This window comes from Anser cygnoides, chromosome 20 (assembly GCF_040182565.1).
Source record: "Anser cygnoides isolate HZ-2024a breed goose chromosome 20, Taihu_goose_T2T_genome, whole genome shotgun sequence".
NCBI lineage: Eukaryota > Metazoa > Chordata > Aves > Anseriformes > Anatidae > Anser > Anser cygnoides.
Genome location: NC_089892.1, coordinates 9,703,220 through 9,718,153, shown reverse-complemented (window position 1 = coordinate 9,718,153; position 14,934 = coordinate 9,703,220). Strand labels below are relative to the sequence as shown.

Genomic DNA, 14,934 nt, shown 5'->3' with positions numbered 1-14,934 from the left:
AATGCAGTATTTCTGCATCTCCTGACAAGAGCAATGGAGAATTCAAGTGGAGGATCCTGGCTTCATTTCCCAGCATCTCCACTGGGTTTGCCACCAGATCTAGGACAGAGATGTTAGGTGCTCCAAAAGGACACAATATAATCTGTGTTTATTCCCGTTTGTGCTTCGTTCTTGACTTATTTAACTCCATCTGGCTTTATTCTCCATAAACTAAGCATAGCCTATCTGAGCCTGTTTGGTTCCTTTTACATCCCCATAACAGAGGGAAATATTCTCCTTTCTTTTGTTGGCTGCTGGGACTCCTAATGCAAATATTTTTCTCACCACCTGGACACAACCTTCCTCCTGATTACCTCAGTTAATTGGGCAGCAATGAGCTCACCCCCTCCTCTTGCCCTCCCGCAGGAGCGCCACGGGGGAGGCCTGGCACGAGATCATGCTGTCGTGCCTGAGCAGCCGGGCCTGCGACCCCCTCTCCGGCCTCACCAAGAACGAGTGCGGCAGCGACTTTGCCTATTTCTACTTCGTGTCCTTCATCTTCCTCTGCTCCTTCCTGGTAAGTCAGTCCCCTTTGCTCCTAGAACACGGGTGCTGGGCTGGTTCCTGCCAAGCCCTCCCCACCCCCTTGTTTCCCCTTCGCCCTGACTGGGATTTGTACAACGTTACGAGCCCGCTTTGCTAAACCCATTTATCATCCTGGTGATAAAATCCCTTTAATCCCCGAAGAGACCATTTAGTCATTAGTTTAAAGGGAAGGGTTTTATCTTTCTTCCCACGGGGGGTCTAATATTTGGAATTAAGCATTAATCTGTTTTGTCTTGATTTGTAACGTGGCCCTTTGAAGAAAGGGATGGGGAGGGCAGGGAGAGAATGGCCGAGATAACATTGGTGCAGAAGTGCTTGTAGCAGGCAGCCAGGAGCATCACGCTTGTTAGATGGTGTATTTTGTTTTCTTTGACAAATAAATGCATTTTCTTCTGAGATGGTGTCAGGAAAGCTTTAGACATGAAAGTATGTGGAGCTGATGTGCTTGATTTATGCCCGTGGCCATCATAAGGGGCTGAGCCTAAGCTTTTAATAGGTGCCAGTGTCTTTGTAATCACTTGTGTGCATAAAAACCTCTCTGCTCTCAGGGCTTGGTTCTTCCCTACACTTCTGGGACAGAGGAATGGAAAACCAGGGACAGGGACCCAATTAAACTTCAAGCAGCAAGAGATAAAGATCACAGCTCTGAAATGTCCCAAAAAGCTACGTATCAAGCCTGCTTTCAGTTCCATGGCTTGATTTTTTAAAATATAAGATTCGATGCTTTGTGCAGCTAATCCCTGCTATCATCTGAAACCTTTAACCAGGAAAAAGAGGTACATGTGGCGGTTTGATGCCATACATAGATAGAGCCGCTTCAATGGCCCCTACTGAGTTCCTTTGTCCAGCTGCTGCTGCCCCTTTGACATCCTGGGGATTATTTCTTCTGCATATATTAAAAAACGTGGAGCCCTGAAAGCTCATGCAAAGTTAATGCTCCATTTACAGATCCCTTCAGCACTCTGTACTTTAAATCCTAAATCCTTTCTTGTACAAATCCTTCCCTAACATCAGACGTTCTCATTGGTATTTTCAAGCGCGTCATTGTTCCTAAAGCCTTTTCTTTAAAAAAGAAAAAAAAATAAATAAACAAAACCCCAATGTCCCCCAGCTCACCCTTCCCGGCTGACGTCTGCCTGGAAATGCAGTAGCAGGCACGGAGGCTGGGGCACACGTGTGCAAACCACGGCTTTGCGTGAGCTTCGCCTCCGAGCCAGCGCTCCCAGCACACCCAGTGAAACCACAGCCTGGGTCTGCTGGCAGGGCGAGGGGGGAGCCCCCACAGGAGCCGGGGGGGCGACCAGGGCTGGAACTCATTTCTTAACATGCGCTCAGCACTTCATTGCAAGGAAGCGTGTGGGTCCCCACAGGCGATTAAAGCATTACAGAGCCACAGCCCAGCCGGGAGGGAATGTTTTAATGGTTTGTTGGGTGGTGTTACACCGTGGGGAAAACAGTGGGGGAAATTGGGTAATGTTTGTTTTTCAGTGTTGTTTCTTGCTCTTTGCGGATGGCCAGCCTGACATCATTTTCCTCCTGTAGATTTACGCAGAAGGAAAATATAAATTGAAATTAAAAAAATACAGGAACTTTAGAAGCAGCTTTATGCAAGCAAGGGAAAACTGTCCTGAGCCACGGCCAGAGCTGGGATCAGTGCAAGGGGCTTGGGATCAAGAGGCAGACTCACAAAAGTTGTGCTACCTCTCGATGCTCTGGGGGTACCGTGATAAGTGAGGGGTTCCTGCAGCATTGCCCATGTTGTAGCAGTCCTGAGAGCTTCAGCATCTTCAGAAACACCCCAAACACCTTCAGCACACCCAGATGGCTGTGTGTGTTTGTGGGAGGGAGCCGAGCAGGCGCTGCCAGGCTGGGTCCTGGCACAGCAATGCCCCGTTTCGGTGCTCCTCACCTTGTGTGAGCGAGCACTGCTGATGTGTTCATGGTGCTTCCAGTCTTTGAGAAGCTTATTCAGAGCTAGTTTGGACAGCCCTGGGTTGTTGTGTGGGTGATTCATTAAGGACTGTGCTTGTTGGCACCGGTGGATCACGTCCCAGCAGGACCCCACGCACCACGTGTTCACCAAAGTCAGGGCCTCTCCCTCCAGACCACTCAGGAATATCACTTCTAAACAGCACAAGCCCCGAACCTCCACTGTCTGATTTGCTTTTATGGCTGGCAGGTGCTGACCAGGTGGGGACATCCACATTCGGCTTGGCTTTGCTGCTTTGTGGCCGTGGCTCAGAGCAGCAGCTCGGCCTCCCTACGAGTGACAAAAGGACAGAAGCCTCCCTCGTGCCCCTCAGGTCTTTCTCTGGCACAGGAGCATCCGTTCCCACCTGCCCTCCTGCTCTTCCGTTCTGCCAGCTGCAGCTTGATCTTCTCCCATTGAAATCCTGGTGTCTCTTCCGTTGGCTTTAACGAGAGGAGACTTAATAAACCAAAAGCCTTTGCAGAGTTCTGTTAACAGCCATTAGGGAGAGGAGCTTTTTATGTGTCCTGCCCCTTGTCTTTCAGGGGATCTTTGAAGGTTTGAATTGTTATGAGCTTAAAATAGGATGTTCAGGCTGAAGAATGGCTTTTCTTCTAGCCGTTTTATCTTGATTTGCCTTGCTATGAAAGTGCTGGAAGAGCTGGCACGGTCCGGTCGGTGAAGCAGCGGCGGCAGCTCATGGGCCAGCCTGTGCTGGCGTGAGGGGGCAGCCCCAGGCAGTCCGCGGTCATGCTGGGGAACCTCACGAGTGATGGAGATGGTGACAAACGATGGTCATGAGCCTGCAAACCTGCCTCGTACCACACCACAAAGCTGGAACTGCCTTGGAGAGGGCAGGGGAGGAGGAGGTGGCAGCAGGTCCCCGGGCACCCAGGGCTGGGTTTGCCAAGGTTGTTTCCTGGGGTGCAGCTGCTGCTTGGTCTTTTCGAGGTTGTCAGAAGCACCCCGTGGTGCTGCCCTGAGCTGAGTTGTTTTGTGTGGTTTGGGCCGTTATTTGGAAAGAAGTAGCCATGCTCTAAGAATGGGAAAATCAAGCGCCTCACTTTGTAGTTGTAAGAAGAAAAATGTTTGCCCATCAGCATATCCTCACAGTATTTTTTTTTTTCTCTATATATTAAAATCCACGTGGTTTCAGAAGTTCTCTGCTCAACGTCCTGTAAGCCTGCATCCTTCTGGCCTGAGGCCATGGTGGGTTTCAGGTGGGGAGAGGGGCTGATATTCCTGGCAAACACTTCGGAGGACTCCAGGGTCGCTGCCTTCCCCATCTGCCTGCAGTGCTTGGCTCCTGCAGGGATTTTGAAATAGCAGCAAGGAGGACAGGGCCGTGCTACCCTCCTGAGAGCAAAAAGCAGTTTCTGTAGGAGATGTAGATAATTCCTACTCCTAAATTGGTCACAGTGTAGAAACCCCACACCCTGCTAAGGAAATCTTAACCCTGTTACATTCCTGCTTTTTTTTTTCTTTCTTATCCCTAATTCCATCATTGCTTCATCTCTGCAGATGTTGAACCTATTTGTGGCTGTGATTATGGACAACTTTGAATACCTGACGAGAGACTCCTCCATCCTTGGGCCCCATCATTTGGATGAGTTTGTTCGTGTCTGGGCTGAATATGACCCAGCTGCCTGGTATGTATGCTGTTATGCTTGCACATGGAGGAAAGGATATGCATTGTGTGTAGGTATCAGATATGCACACACACAGACTTCTAAATGTGAGCACAGCTCCAGAAGTAAAAAAAAAAAAATGCCAAGGCTTTAAGTAACATTGGAGGAGAATACTCCAAGTTCAATTTACCATGTATTGGAGATGAACCGATGTCATTACAAGGGAATTTCCGTTCAGTAGATATGAGACAGACAAAAACCAACAACTCAGTAAAGACAAACACAACCAGCACCAGCCCATGTGTGCACACAGCCAAAAAATAGTATGGTAAATTCAAGTCATTTTGGCTAAAAGGCCAAGCAGAAAAGATGTTTAACGTTTCCAAAAGCAGCTTTGATTGCCTTTGGTTCCTGCATCCCAGTCAGAAGATAAAATTATGCTGAATCTCTTGCCATTGGCAGCACTTTCAATAACTTGTGAAGCTAAATCTTGCTACTCCTTGGTCAGGCAGCATTCCTCTCCTAGCTGAGAACCGCCTGAGCAGCTTCACAAATCCTGTGCAGAGCACTGATGTCGCACTCAAAAAAGAAAATTCAAGTTTTCACAATGATGTCTCTCCTTAAAAGGAGTTGATCACTGCTTGGTCTCCACATTAAGTGCTATGGCCCAGAATTCATCGTTTCCTTGCATGCACCTGTGAGGCAGCAGGGAGTGATGCAATGATCCTTAATATAAGGCTGGTTTGCTGAAAACGCGTTTTTTTAAACAGACATTTCTCATCAAAGCTTATGTTTTGATCTTGGAAGCCTCCTTCTAATGACATCATCATTGTAGAGGGGAATTTTTTTTTATAAATAATATTTTAGCTTTTTGGGTTTTCAGTTGAAATCTAAGACACGTGAAATAATAATAAGAAAATGCAGTTAGCCTGACTTTGGAAGCGTGTCAGTTCTCAGTGAGCCACCGATAAAGCGTTCCTGATACATGGGCATGTTAAAGGAGAAAATGCTTTTCTCGCAACCCGACACCGAGGTATTTGGTTTTAACGTTTTGTCTTTGCTTTTCCTGTTCAAAGACAATCACAGGAGAAGCTGCACCTCTATGCTGGTAGCACGGCCCCAGAGGAGGGGCTTTGGGCAGTGGTAGACCCAAGAGCCACCGCTGCAGCATTTTATGAATTCAAAATATAAGCAAATAGCTTTGACTGGCAATCACTTTTAGAGCAACACTGACTTCAACATATTGCTTTTCTCCCTTGCCCAGAGAAAGCCACTGCACAACAGTCCTGTTGACTTATTTTCATCTTTAGGTGCTCTGAGATACAGGTCACAGGAATTTCCGTAATATTCTGCAGCTTGGGCATTTGCCTGCTGGGAGGCTTTTTTTTTTCCAAGCCCTGCTAAATTTGTTTCCGCCGTCCTCCCCCTGAGTTACTCTGCAGTGAGTTCCTCTGTATTTGCCATGAATCTGCCTCCAGCTCCTCCAATATTTCCACTTTTTGTTGTTGCTTCCCTTCAGCAGAGACAGATGTAGAAAGGGGTTGTATAATCAGGATCTGAAACTCCCTGCTAGGATGCAATTAAGCTGCTTAAAAATCTCACTTAAATTGATTTAGGCTAACTCTAAATGTAAACCTATTCCAGAACGACTGCATTTCTCTGAACTGTGTGCAATTTTAACTATCTCAGAGCTATCTATACCACGAGCCTGCATATATATGGCACATATACGAGCAGCTCGTAATCTCTAAGCAGATTTCCGTTACCACGTGCTTTATACTACAGACACATCCTTTGTGGGTACTTGGCAGGCAATAAATAGCTATTTTTCTTTTTCAAATCCAATCCTATCTCTTACCACTAGAAAATCTCAATGAGACTGAGAACTTGGGAGCACCCTTTTTCTCCTTAAAACATGATCTGGGCTCTGATTAGCATCTGTGGGAGAAGTCACACACCTGCAAGGGAAAAAATAAATAACTGTGGTTTTTTTTAATGTTTATGTGTTCAGGAGCTTTCCACCCAAGAAAGTTTAAAGATTTTCTTGCTCTATTAACTCTGAGCACAAAGGTTAAATTTTGTGAAGCACTCGGGGCAAACCATTCACTTCTAGAGCTATTAATACAAAATACCACAAATATTAAGATCCTAATTCTGTTTTCCTCTAACCTTGTTCCTGTTTTGCTCTGGTGTGAAGCTATTGATGTTGGCAGAGTGACAGGGGGCCAAACTGCAAACCAAGGGACGGCCAAGACATGATACTTGAGGCTGGGTCTCAAAACATGTGCACGTTCTGGATTTTCCATGTGTGAATAGTTCCACTGAAATCATTTATGTTTTCACAAGTGGGACTAACACTTCTGCAATTTAAAAGTAATGTGAAATTCATTCGTAGTTTAAAGCCAGAACGGATTTTTTGATCATTTGGGCTGAACTTCTGTGAAGCTCTGGACATTACATCTCCCAGTAGTTATCCGAGGATTGAGATTAATCCCGGTGCCTAAGGCAGAGCTCCCAGCAGGACAAATCACCCAGTTGTGATCTGAAGATTCAGGGCTGTAGAGGACCTGTCCTTTGGTTGGTCAAACTCACTAAAAGAAAATGTCCATTTAATTTGTCTTTTTCCATGTCAGTCATTTCTTCACAGCATTTTGGCTCCCAGTACACGTATATGTAGTGCAATGGTAAATAACCACCAGGGTACAATTTGCACGAAATGAGACTCCCAGGCAGCACCAGGTTGTGTTGCCATCCTTCACTGTTTCATGCCCTCTCTCAAAGTCTCCTCCTTGGTAGTCCCACACAAAAAGAAATGACTGTGCTTGTCCACTTTGAGTCCTTCGGTGAAAGATGCTGCCTGAGGAAAAATACAAGTATTGTTCTGCTTTTGTTATGGTAGTATTTTCAACATAAGGTTACTATGTGTGTATTTACATACCTATTTCTGATGCTTTTCTTGTAACCACCTTTGTTTTTCTTTCAACCTCCAATTTGATCTAAAATTTTCTGGGGAATAATATTCAAAAAGAAGTTTAAAAAAAAAAAGCAGCTAGCAGCTGTTGTAAATGCGTGTAACATTCAGGACAGGTAAGTGTGGTACCATTGTTGGATTTAGAGGCAGCAGAAGCCTCAGGCATCACAGAAAAGGAGAGAGCGAGAGAACTAACAGATGTTGGGATGGTCCAGGGCTGCAAGCTAACCAGGATAATTCTGAATTGAAGGATGAACTAGGAAAGAAAAGAAAAGTGGATTTAAGTCCACCTTTATTTTTTAGAACATATAAAGTGAGAATTTTGTCCCTTGTACCCCCTTCCCCAATGCACACGCTTTGGCAATATTAGAGATGTCGCTCGGTCCTGCTGCTGCCATCGTCATTGCTGAGCGTTGGGCGAGGTGCTGCTGGCACAAGGGACAGCCAAGGAGGGCTCCCATCGACTCTCAGAGAAGGCAGGGAAAAGCTCATTTGTATTTTCCACGTGCTAATTTTGCAAAACCATTCTAAAATTTTGGTATACCACTTGACTTGACTCAGTTAAGCCAATATACTTTTTATAACTATGATCAGGCCTGCAGCCAAGACTTGCACAGTCCCATTTGATCTGTTTCTAAATTAATAGTTTTGACTTGATTGTGAAGGTTTTGAATAGACCTTAATTTTTCGCGTCCAAAAAAGCAGTAATATTGAAGGAGCTATTCCAAAATATTCCAGCCTTCTTTATACAACATACCAAAATAAACACAGTGAAGCCAAATCATCTCATTTTTCTTCAGAGGTCGTTTTGAAGTTCAGCACAGCTCTTTCTGTACATGATTTGGTTACTTGCAGTAGATTAAGAAATCTAATCCCACAGTTAAATTGGCTGAAAATATTGTTGTGAGTTAATGAAACTGAACATGAAGCGTCCGATTTCGCCTCCTGGTGAGGAAAGCTCCATTTTCCCAGCACCGGTGGCCCTGCGAAGCCCCTTGAGATGCAGTTGCTGGCCCTCCAGCAAACTTTGCTGTCCACGCAGCAAAGTATGGCCCTGCTGGGGCTGTGCAGGTAATAACGGTGGGAGGTGGAGGTTCCCAAGCTCTTTTGAACCAGCTCATTTGAATCCCAGTAATAATCCAGTAATTAGGCCATTTGTGTGCTGTGGGCTCTGGTTTCACAGGGCTGCTGCCGTGCCGGGGCAGTGGGTAGGTGTCTGTAGGCAGATGCTCAGGCACAGGGAAATAAAACACAGTGATAAAGGTAACTAAATGCAAGGGCTGGAAAGTCTGCCGTGTGACACGGACGGTTTTCACAGAAGAAAACGTGCATATATGGCTTTTGTTGAGCCGCTGGAAGTCCTCTCCCTCTCTCGGTCTGTGTTAAGGTGCCTCTTTCTCTGCAAACCTGGTTGCTGTCAGACTAACCTTGCTTTTCAGCACGCCTTGTCCTTCCAGTCTCTCCTGTTTGGAAGAGGGAAGGCTGATTCCCCGTGGTTTGTGCTCTCGTAATATCTGATGTTTTCTTTCCAGTTGCCGGATTCATTATAAGGATATGTACAATTTGTTACGTGTAATTGCTCCACCCCTGGGCTTAGGAAAGAAGTGCCCTCATAGGGTGGCATACAAGGTTTGCAACTTCAGAGACTCCCTCCAGCATTCTCAGTTTTGGTTTCGTTTCTATTTTATTATTATTTTTTTAACCCCCCAAGTGCAAATGCAAAGGGTACAGAACAGAAACCGTAACGTAACCGCCCCATTGCCTGACCAAGGAATGATTGACGGACTGCCTCCTCGCTCCTCCAAGCATCTCGCCCATCCCTGTCCCCATCCCCTCCCACACCCAGCTGGCTGGGGCCAGGCAGCCTTATGAGACAGCGAACCCTCGACCTGCACCTCGCAGGTCTGGGTGGGAAGTGCTGGGGAAAAGCAGCGCAGCTTTTTATCTTTATATATATACACACACCGGAGAGAAATGTTGTCCCGAGATTTCTAGGGAGCATCAAGTCCATTTCTGGGGCTTCAGAGCCTTGCCCCTCTGGTTGAGTGACTCACATCTGAACCCTTTGCTTTCCTGGGCTGAAGGGGCATTTGGTCTGGGGACCGGGCAGTAGGGACGGGTGTCCAGGCGGGGGGAGATGAAGGGAGAGCTTTGAGTCTACCCCACTGCAGCAGCCAGAGGCTGCCCTGGCAGCAACACGTGTGAATCAAGCTACTGTGGGCATACCAGAAGACCTCCTGGCCCAGGAAAGGAGTCCCCAGCTTGGAAGCAAAGGGGGGAATTGAGGACAGGTCTTGCCAAGACATCAGTACAGGCAGATGCTGGGTGCCAGTGCAGTCCCAGGACAGGAGGGATTTCCTTGCTGCCAGTGCACGGGGAGCAGAGGGGAGGCAGGAGGAAGCAGCCAGCGAGGAGCCTGCCCTGGCTCTTCTCGAGCACTCCAGCCCGGGTAATTCCCTCACCTGGCAAGGGATTAAGGGTTAACTCGCATTGCAGAGGAGGCACGGGGCCTCTGCCAGGAACAGGGGCAGAAGAGGGAGGCCAGGGGGAAGTTGTTGGCTGTAATTACAATTCGTGTCTCTCATCAGCCTTCAAATTAGCTCTGGGCTTTAAAGCCTGGGAGGTATGCTGAGGGCATTAGTTACTAAGGGCAGGACTAGATGGTGCTGGCTGGGTAAGTTCTCTTGTCCACCCCCTTCTGCATCGATGCTTTCTGCAGGGTTTGGGCAGTGCCTGCTTCTGCAGCTGCCCTGCTCGAGGAAAGGGTCTCAGGAGTGCTTAGGTCTCAGTTTTCCTCCTGGTACAGCGGAAATGGCAATTTCTTCCTGCTTTTCCAAGTTTTTAATATTAGTGAAGCAAAATGAGATTCCCACAGGCATGTTCCCAGTTAGAAAAAGGAGAAGCAGGAGCATTCCTTGCTGTGTCTGCCTGCCATGCTTTTCGGGGCAGGATTTCAGTCGCCAGCAGCATGCACTGAAGGGAGATGCCATCATTAAGGGATGGGTCTTAGGGCCTGTGCCCAAATCTCTGCAATTCCCAGCTCCCTCTAGCACGCGGGACAGCCAGTCAAACCTCGCTGGTGGAGACAAGTGGTGGACATTGCCTTGAGGAAAGAGGGGCCCATTAAAAGTACGGCAGAAACAAATCCCCTTGCCTCCACTGTCCTACAGATTGAGTGCTGGGTTGGGGTTTTGCCAGCCCCAAATTCAGGCTGTTTGGGGTTCTGCAGAATTGCTCCCTTGGCTTGGAGTCAGAGCAGCCCCAGTCTGTGTCTCTGAGCAAATTAGGATTGGTTTTTTGCTTTGCTGGTAGCCCATAAGCTAACCCCCAAACCAAACTCTCCATGCACTGAGGGAAAGCTGAGCGTTTTCCCTGAGCCCCCTGTCCCATAACTCTGCCTACCAGCTCTCCCCGGCATGGTGACCACAACCTCTCGGACTGGTTTGGGGGGGCAGGAAGCAGCCCTTCCACCCCCAAAAGAGCCCCCCAAACCCTCCCCATGCCTCCCCCCCTGGACAAGACCTCAATCATTCCCGGCCGCTGCTGCAGGGGCCGTGGCAGTTCCCCGTGGAGACGCTGGGCACCGAACCGCAGGAACGGGAGCGGAGAGCCTCTCGATTCACCCACCTCTTTACTTTGGTTCCGTTTTCCTGAGAAACCTGATTAACCAGATATCTGTTCTCTTGTCCGCTTCCCCTTTTCTCTCTCTCCTTCTCATTTATCCCACTGTGTTGCCCTTTCCCTTCCCCACCTCCCCTTTTCCCCCCACCCCGGTCTGCTTTGATTTCCGTCTCCTTTTGCTTTTGCCTCTCTCCCTCTGACTCCAAGCGGGCGCATCAGTTACACAGACATGTATGAGATGCTGAGACACATGTCCCCACCTCTAGGCCTTGGAAAGAAATGCCCTGCTCGCGTTGCCTATAAGGTAGACCACCCCAGCAGCTCCTGCCAACCCACCAGCTTTTTGTGCCGTGGCTGCAGCGGGTGCCGGGTTTCTGTGACGTTAGTGTGGTTGTCCTGGGCTCTTCCTAGCGCTCTATCTGCTTCCCGAGCAGCCTGGAGTTTGGATCTGCTGCTTTTTTTTTTTTTTTTTTGTAACCATTTTTTTGGTCTTTGAAACGATGGCACGTCGGTTTGTCTTTCTTACTGTGTCTCTGCTATCTCTATCAGTGTTTCTCTCTCTCTCATTCTGCTTCCATTTAGGCTACACTGGGGAGGGAGGATGCTAACGAGCAAATTACCCTGCCACTACAATCCCCATTTGTCTTCTTACCGCTTCTGACTACCCGCTCTCACTAGTCCTTCAGTGTTATGGTGCTTTCCCCCCCCACTAAATTAGATTGGCGTAATTAGAGTAGGCAGTGCTGTAGGAGTTAGCAAGCTATTAAGCAGAGGCAATGCCAGAAGGGCTCCTTAAATACCCTCGTGAAAGAAATTATTTTAATGCAAAACATTTAAGACGGTAAGATGAAGAAATCATTCAAACTGACTGTTGATTCTGAAAACTTTTTAATTGAACCACGAAAAAAAGCATTATATCCAAAAGGCTGCTAGCTGCTGCCTTGATGAACACAGTGGAAACTCGGGTAGACAGAGCCGAAGTCACAGAGCAGGTCCAGAAAAGCCGCGCTGCTCTCCCGACAGCTCGCACAGAGCTTGGGCGTCTGCAGGGGCAACTCTTTGGGATCTTTGAACACTGAACCTCACTGCTTCGGAGGGAGAAGTCTGTCCCAGGCACTTAGAATTTGGGTAATTCAGTGTCCATCAAACTCAACGGGGTCTTTTTTGTTGTCTTTTTGGTCTGTTTTTCTGCTGTTGACCTCATTTCGGCCACCACCAAGCCCACCTTCTGCACCTCGCTGTGCTTGGTGCAGTGGGGTGCAGTGGATCCAGACCACAACCTCCTTCCTTTTTTTTTTTTTTTTTTTTTTTTTTTTTACTGAGCCCATATGAAAGCAAGATTTTTGTAAAGTGACTTAAACTAAACCCAAACCTCGGCCTGCCTTTGTGTGGGGCATGTAGCAGCAAGAAGAGACTCAGAAATGATGTCCTGTAAGATCCTTCCTCAGTGTAGTAGGATTTTAAAAAGTAAACACAACCTTAAAATTAGCCAGTTAGATATCTTTTCTGTATTCGTTTTGTTGTGTTTCTGGGCACTATGGTAGCTGCTTTGAAGAAGCATCTCTGCTAGGAGCAATTCATGCCCACCTTACCACGAATGCCCTCAAGAAACCGAGTCCCAGCTCTTAGCTATTTCAGACAGATGGGCAGCTAGACAGCACTTCTACAGAGGTAGCAATTATGCACACAAACCCAAAGCTTTTAAAGTAATCAATGGCTCCTTTTAGCACCTCTGAGTCTCCTTTGACTTCACATGGAGCGGGTCACGGCTGGGAGCTGGGCTGTAGGTGTTTGCAGCTGGGCAGCCAGTTCGGTGCTGTGGTCACACGCGTGTGCCACAAGCATCAAGCTGCCCCTTTGTCTTCCCCCCAGTCTCGTGCAATTAAAAAGGAAGAGAGGGGAAAAGGGAATACCAAAGAAATATATATTTAAAGAAGCATTTTAAACAGGGCTGATTTCCATAGCGAGGTGTCTCCGTGCCCCTGTGTGATGTTCTCAGCTGCTGCAGCAGATTTCGCAGGGCAGAGGCACCGCTGCTGTGCATTCCCAGGTCTGCCTTCTCCTTGTGAGTTACCTGGTACCTAGTTTCTGTCTGCAGAGCACATCCACAGAACTCAGGTACACATGAATAGTTTGCTTCTAAAATAGACTTTTCTTAAGATATCTTTAATTTTTGCCTATCTACTTAGAAACCTCTAAAGCCTGTGCATGGCTGAGCCAGAACTAGAGCTGGGTTCCAGCCGAACAACTTGAACCTCAACTGAACTTCAGAGTGCTGAGTCTAGGGATGATCTTATTAATTTTGCACATTATCGAAGAGCCCTAAACTGCAGAAATATGGACTTGAGACCAGATCTGGATTTTTCGTATGGTGTAAGGCTACAGGTTGGGCTGAGCCCTGCTCCCAGCTACGGCTGCTGCTTAAATTACACCCTCACAAGTAGCACCCACTTTAGTTCCCTCCCTCCTCCAATTCTGCAGGCAGTGTTAGGAGCAGCACGCACCCAGAGGCAGCTTCATGCTGAGCATCTTGCCCTAGAATAAGGCTGCGGGTGGCTCGTGGAGTCCCCTAGTCCTACACCCACTAGCATCACTCTTGCTGCCCTCCCAGATGATGGGAGGCTCAGGAAGGATGCTGCAGCCCGTCCACAGACCTTCCAAGCAACCAAGCAAGGAGAGGCAATGACTGCCAGCAGCAGGGCTTTGTCTCTGCACTATTTCTGCTCTCTCCCTCTAAATATTTTTTTTTAAATACTCTTCTGTCTGGCAAAAGCTCTTTTGCCCCACATGTCCATCCTTTTCCTTTCCATATATATATATTTTTCCCAGTCTGCTCCATTTGTTAATGTTTCTTGTGTTTCTCCCGTCTTCACCCTTCTCAGTGTGTGTGAGCACTTGTTTCGTTCGTTTTTATCCCTCCTTGCAGCCCCACAGGCTGCCGTCCTTCCTTCCTCTTGCTTTCTGGTTCCCCTTTCTCAGCCGTCCCCCTCGGTCGGCGTGCCCAGCCTGAGCCGAGCTCCGTGCGCGCGGCTCGCCGCCCTCCGGCCGTGCATGTCGGGGTCCTGGGGCACCGGGAGAGCTCTATCCTGCACCGGGGTGGGGGGCAAGGAGGGCAGAAATGCCTTTTAAATTATTTTCTGCTCAGTAGGTTGGAAAGAGGGATGAAAACCACTTTGACTTCACTCTGGTGCCTTCAGGTTTGATCTCTGGCCCACTGGCAGGTTGGGGGTGTTTGGTTTTACACCGTTCATTGGGACTTGGAGGCCTTTTAGAATCAGCTTGTCTGGGGCGAAGGGTCCTGGTTTTTAATGTTATCCAGCAGCAGGAGTATTTCCAGCAGGTGTATGTGAACCCTGCACTTCGTGGCTGTTCGCCTACCTCCCCTTGAGGAGGTATCCCAGGAAAATGGGCTGCGTGTTACACAGAGACGTGGAGAGCTTCGTGATTGAGGTGTGCGCATCCCAGCTGAGGGACTTGGCTTGAGGCTTTAAAATGACCCACACAGCTTGGGGCTTTAAAATGGCTGAAGGAAATGCTCCTGGTGCTGCTAAACCTCTCTGTTCAGCGCTGCATTGCCCTAAAGCCTGGGGCTGAGTCCTGGGGATGCGGTGGTGCTGTCCCCAGCAGGGCAAGGGCACCTCCCGCCAGCCCAGGCTGTCCAAAACGCCTCCAGGGATGGGGCATCCACAGCTTCCCACCCCCTCATAGTGAATAACTTCTTCCTAATATCTAACCCACATCCACCCTTGCTGTGGGGGGGAGGAAGGCTCGGGCAGCCTCTCTGAAGCTGAGAGAAGAGTTAAATCAGAGCAGACTAATCACAACTAGGTCAGGGTGAATTATTCATAGCAAATAATTTATTCACCGAATTCAGCCTCGTCTTCCACAAGCAGGGCTCCACTGTCCTGAATTTATTCACATTTGGAGATTATTCCCACAGCAGTTCTTGTCCCAGAGGCTGTTCGGGAGCTGCTGGTCGGGTATTCTTAATAATTAAAATCCATCAGGGTGCCAGCTAGCTTCCCAGCACCTGCACCTCAGTGTGCTCCTCTTCCTGCTACCGTTTGGGCAAACGCGATGGTGAGTAAGACTTACGGTGTGAATATTTGTGCTTGAGTTCAGCACTCGCTTTCTGGGCCAGGCTGGGAGCCAGCAGAAGA

At 48.2% G+C, this 14,934-nt stretch overlaps 1 protein-coding gene across 16 annotated transcripts in view; it reads left to right on the top strand.

Annotated features, from left to right (window-relative positions):
* CACNA1B (calcium voltage-gated channel subunit alpha1 B) overlaps positions 1-14,934 on the top strand; it is a 281,607-nt gene that overhangs the window by 247,720 nt on the left and 18,953 nt on the right. For 11 of the 16 annotated variants that reach the window (XM_066980511.1, XM_066980512.1, XM_066980509.1 and 8 more), the window contains 3 exons: positions 406-556; positions 4,076-4,203; positions 10,982-11,078. In XM_066980511.1, the coding sequence (XP_066836612.1) occupies positions 406-556; positions 4,076-4,203; positions 10,982-11,078 (376 nt within the window). Of the gene's footprint in view, positions 1-405; positions 557-4,075; positions 4,204-8,685; positions 8,783-10,981; positions 11,079-14,934 lie in introns of all 16 variants that reach the window. The other 5 variants (XM_066980520.1, XM_066980519.1, XM_066980518.1 and 2 more) reach the window with 1 other exon arrangement.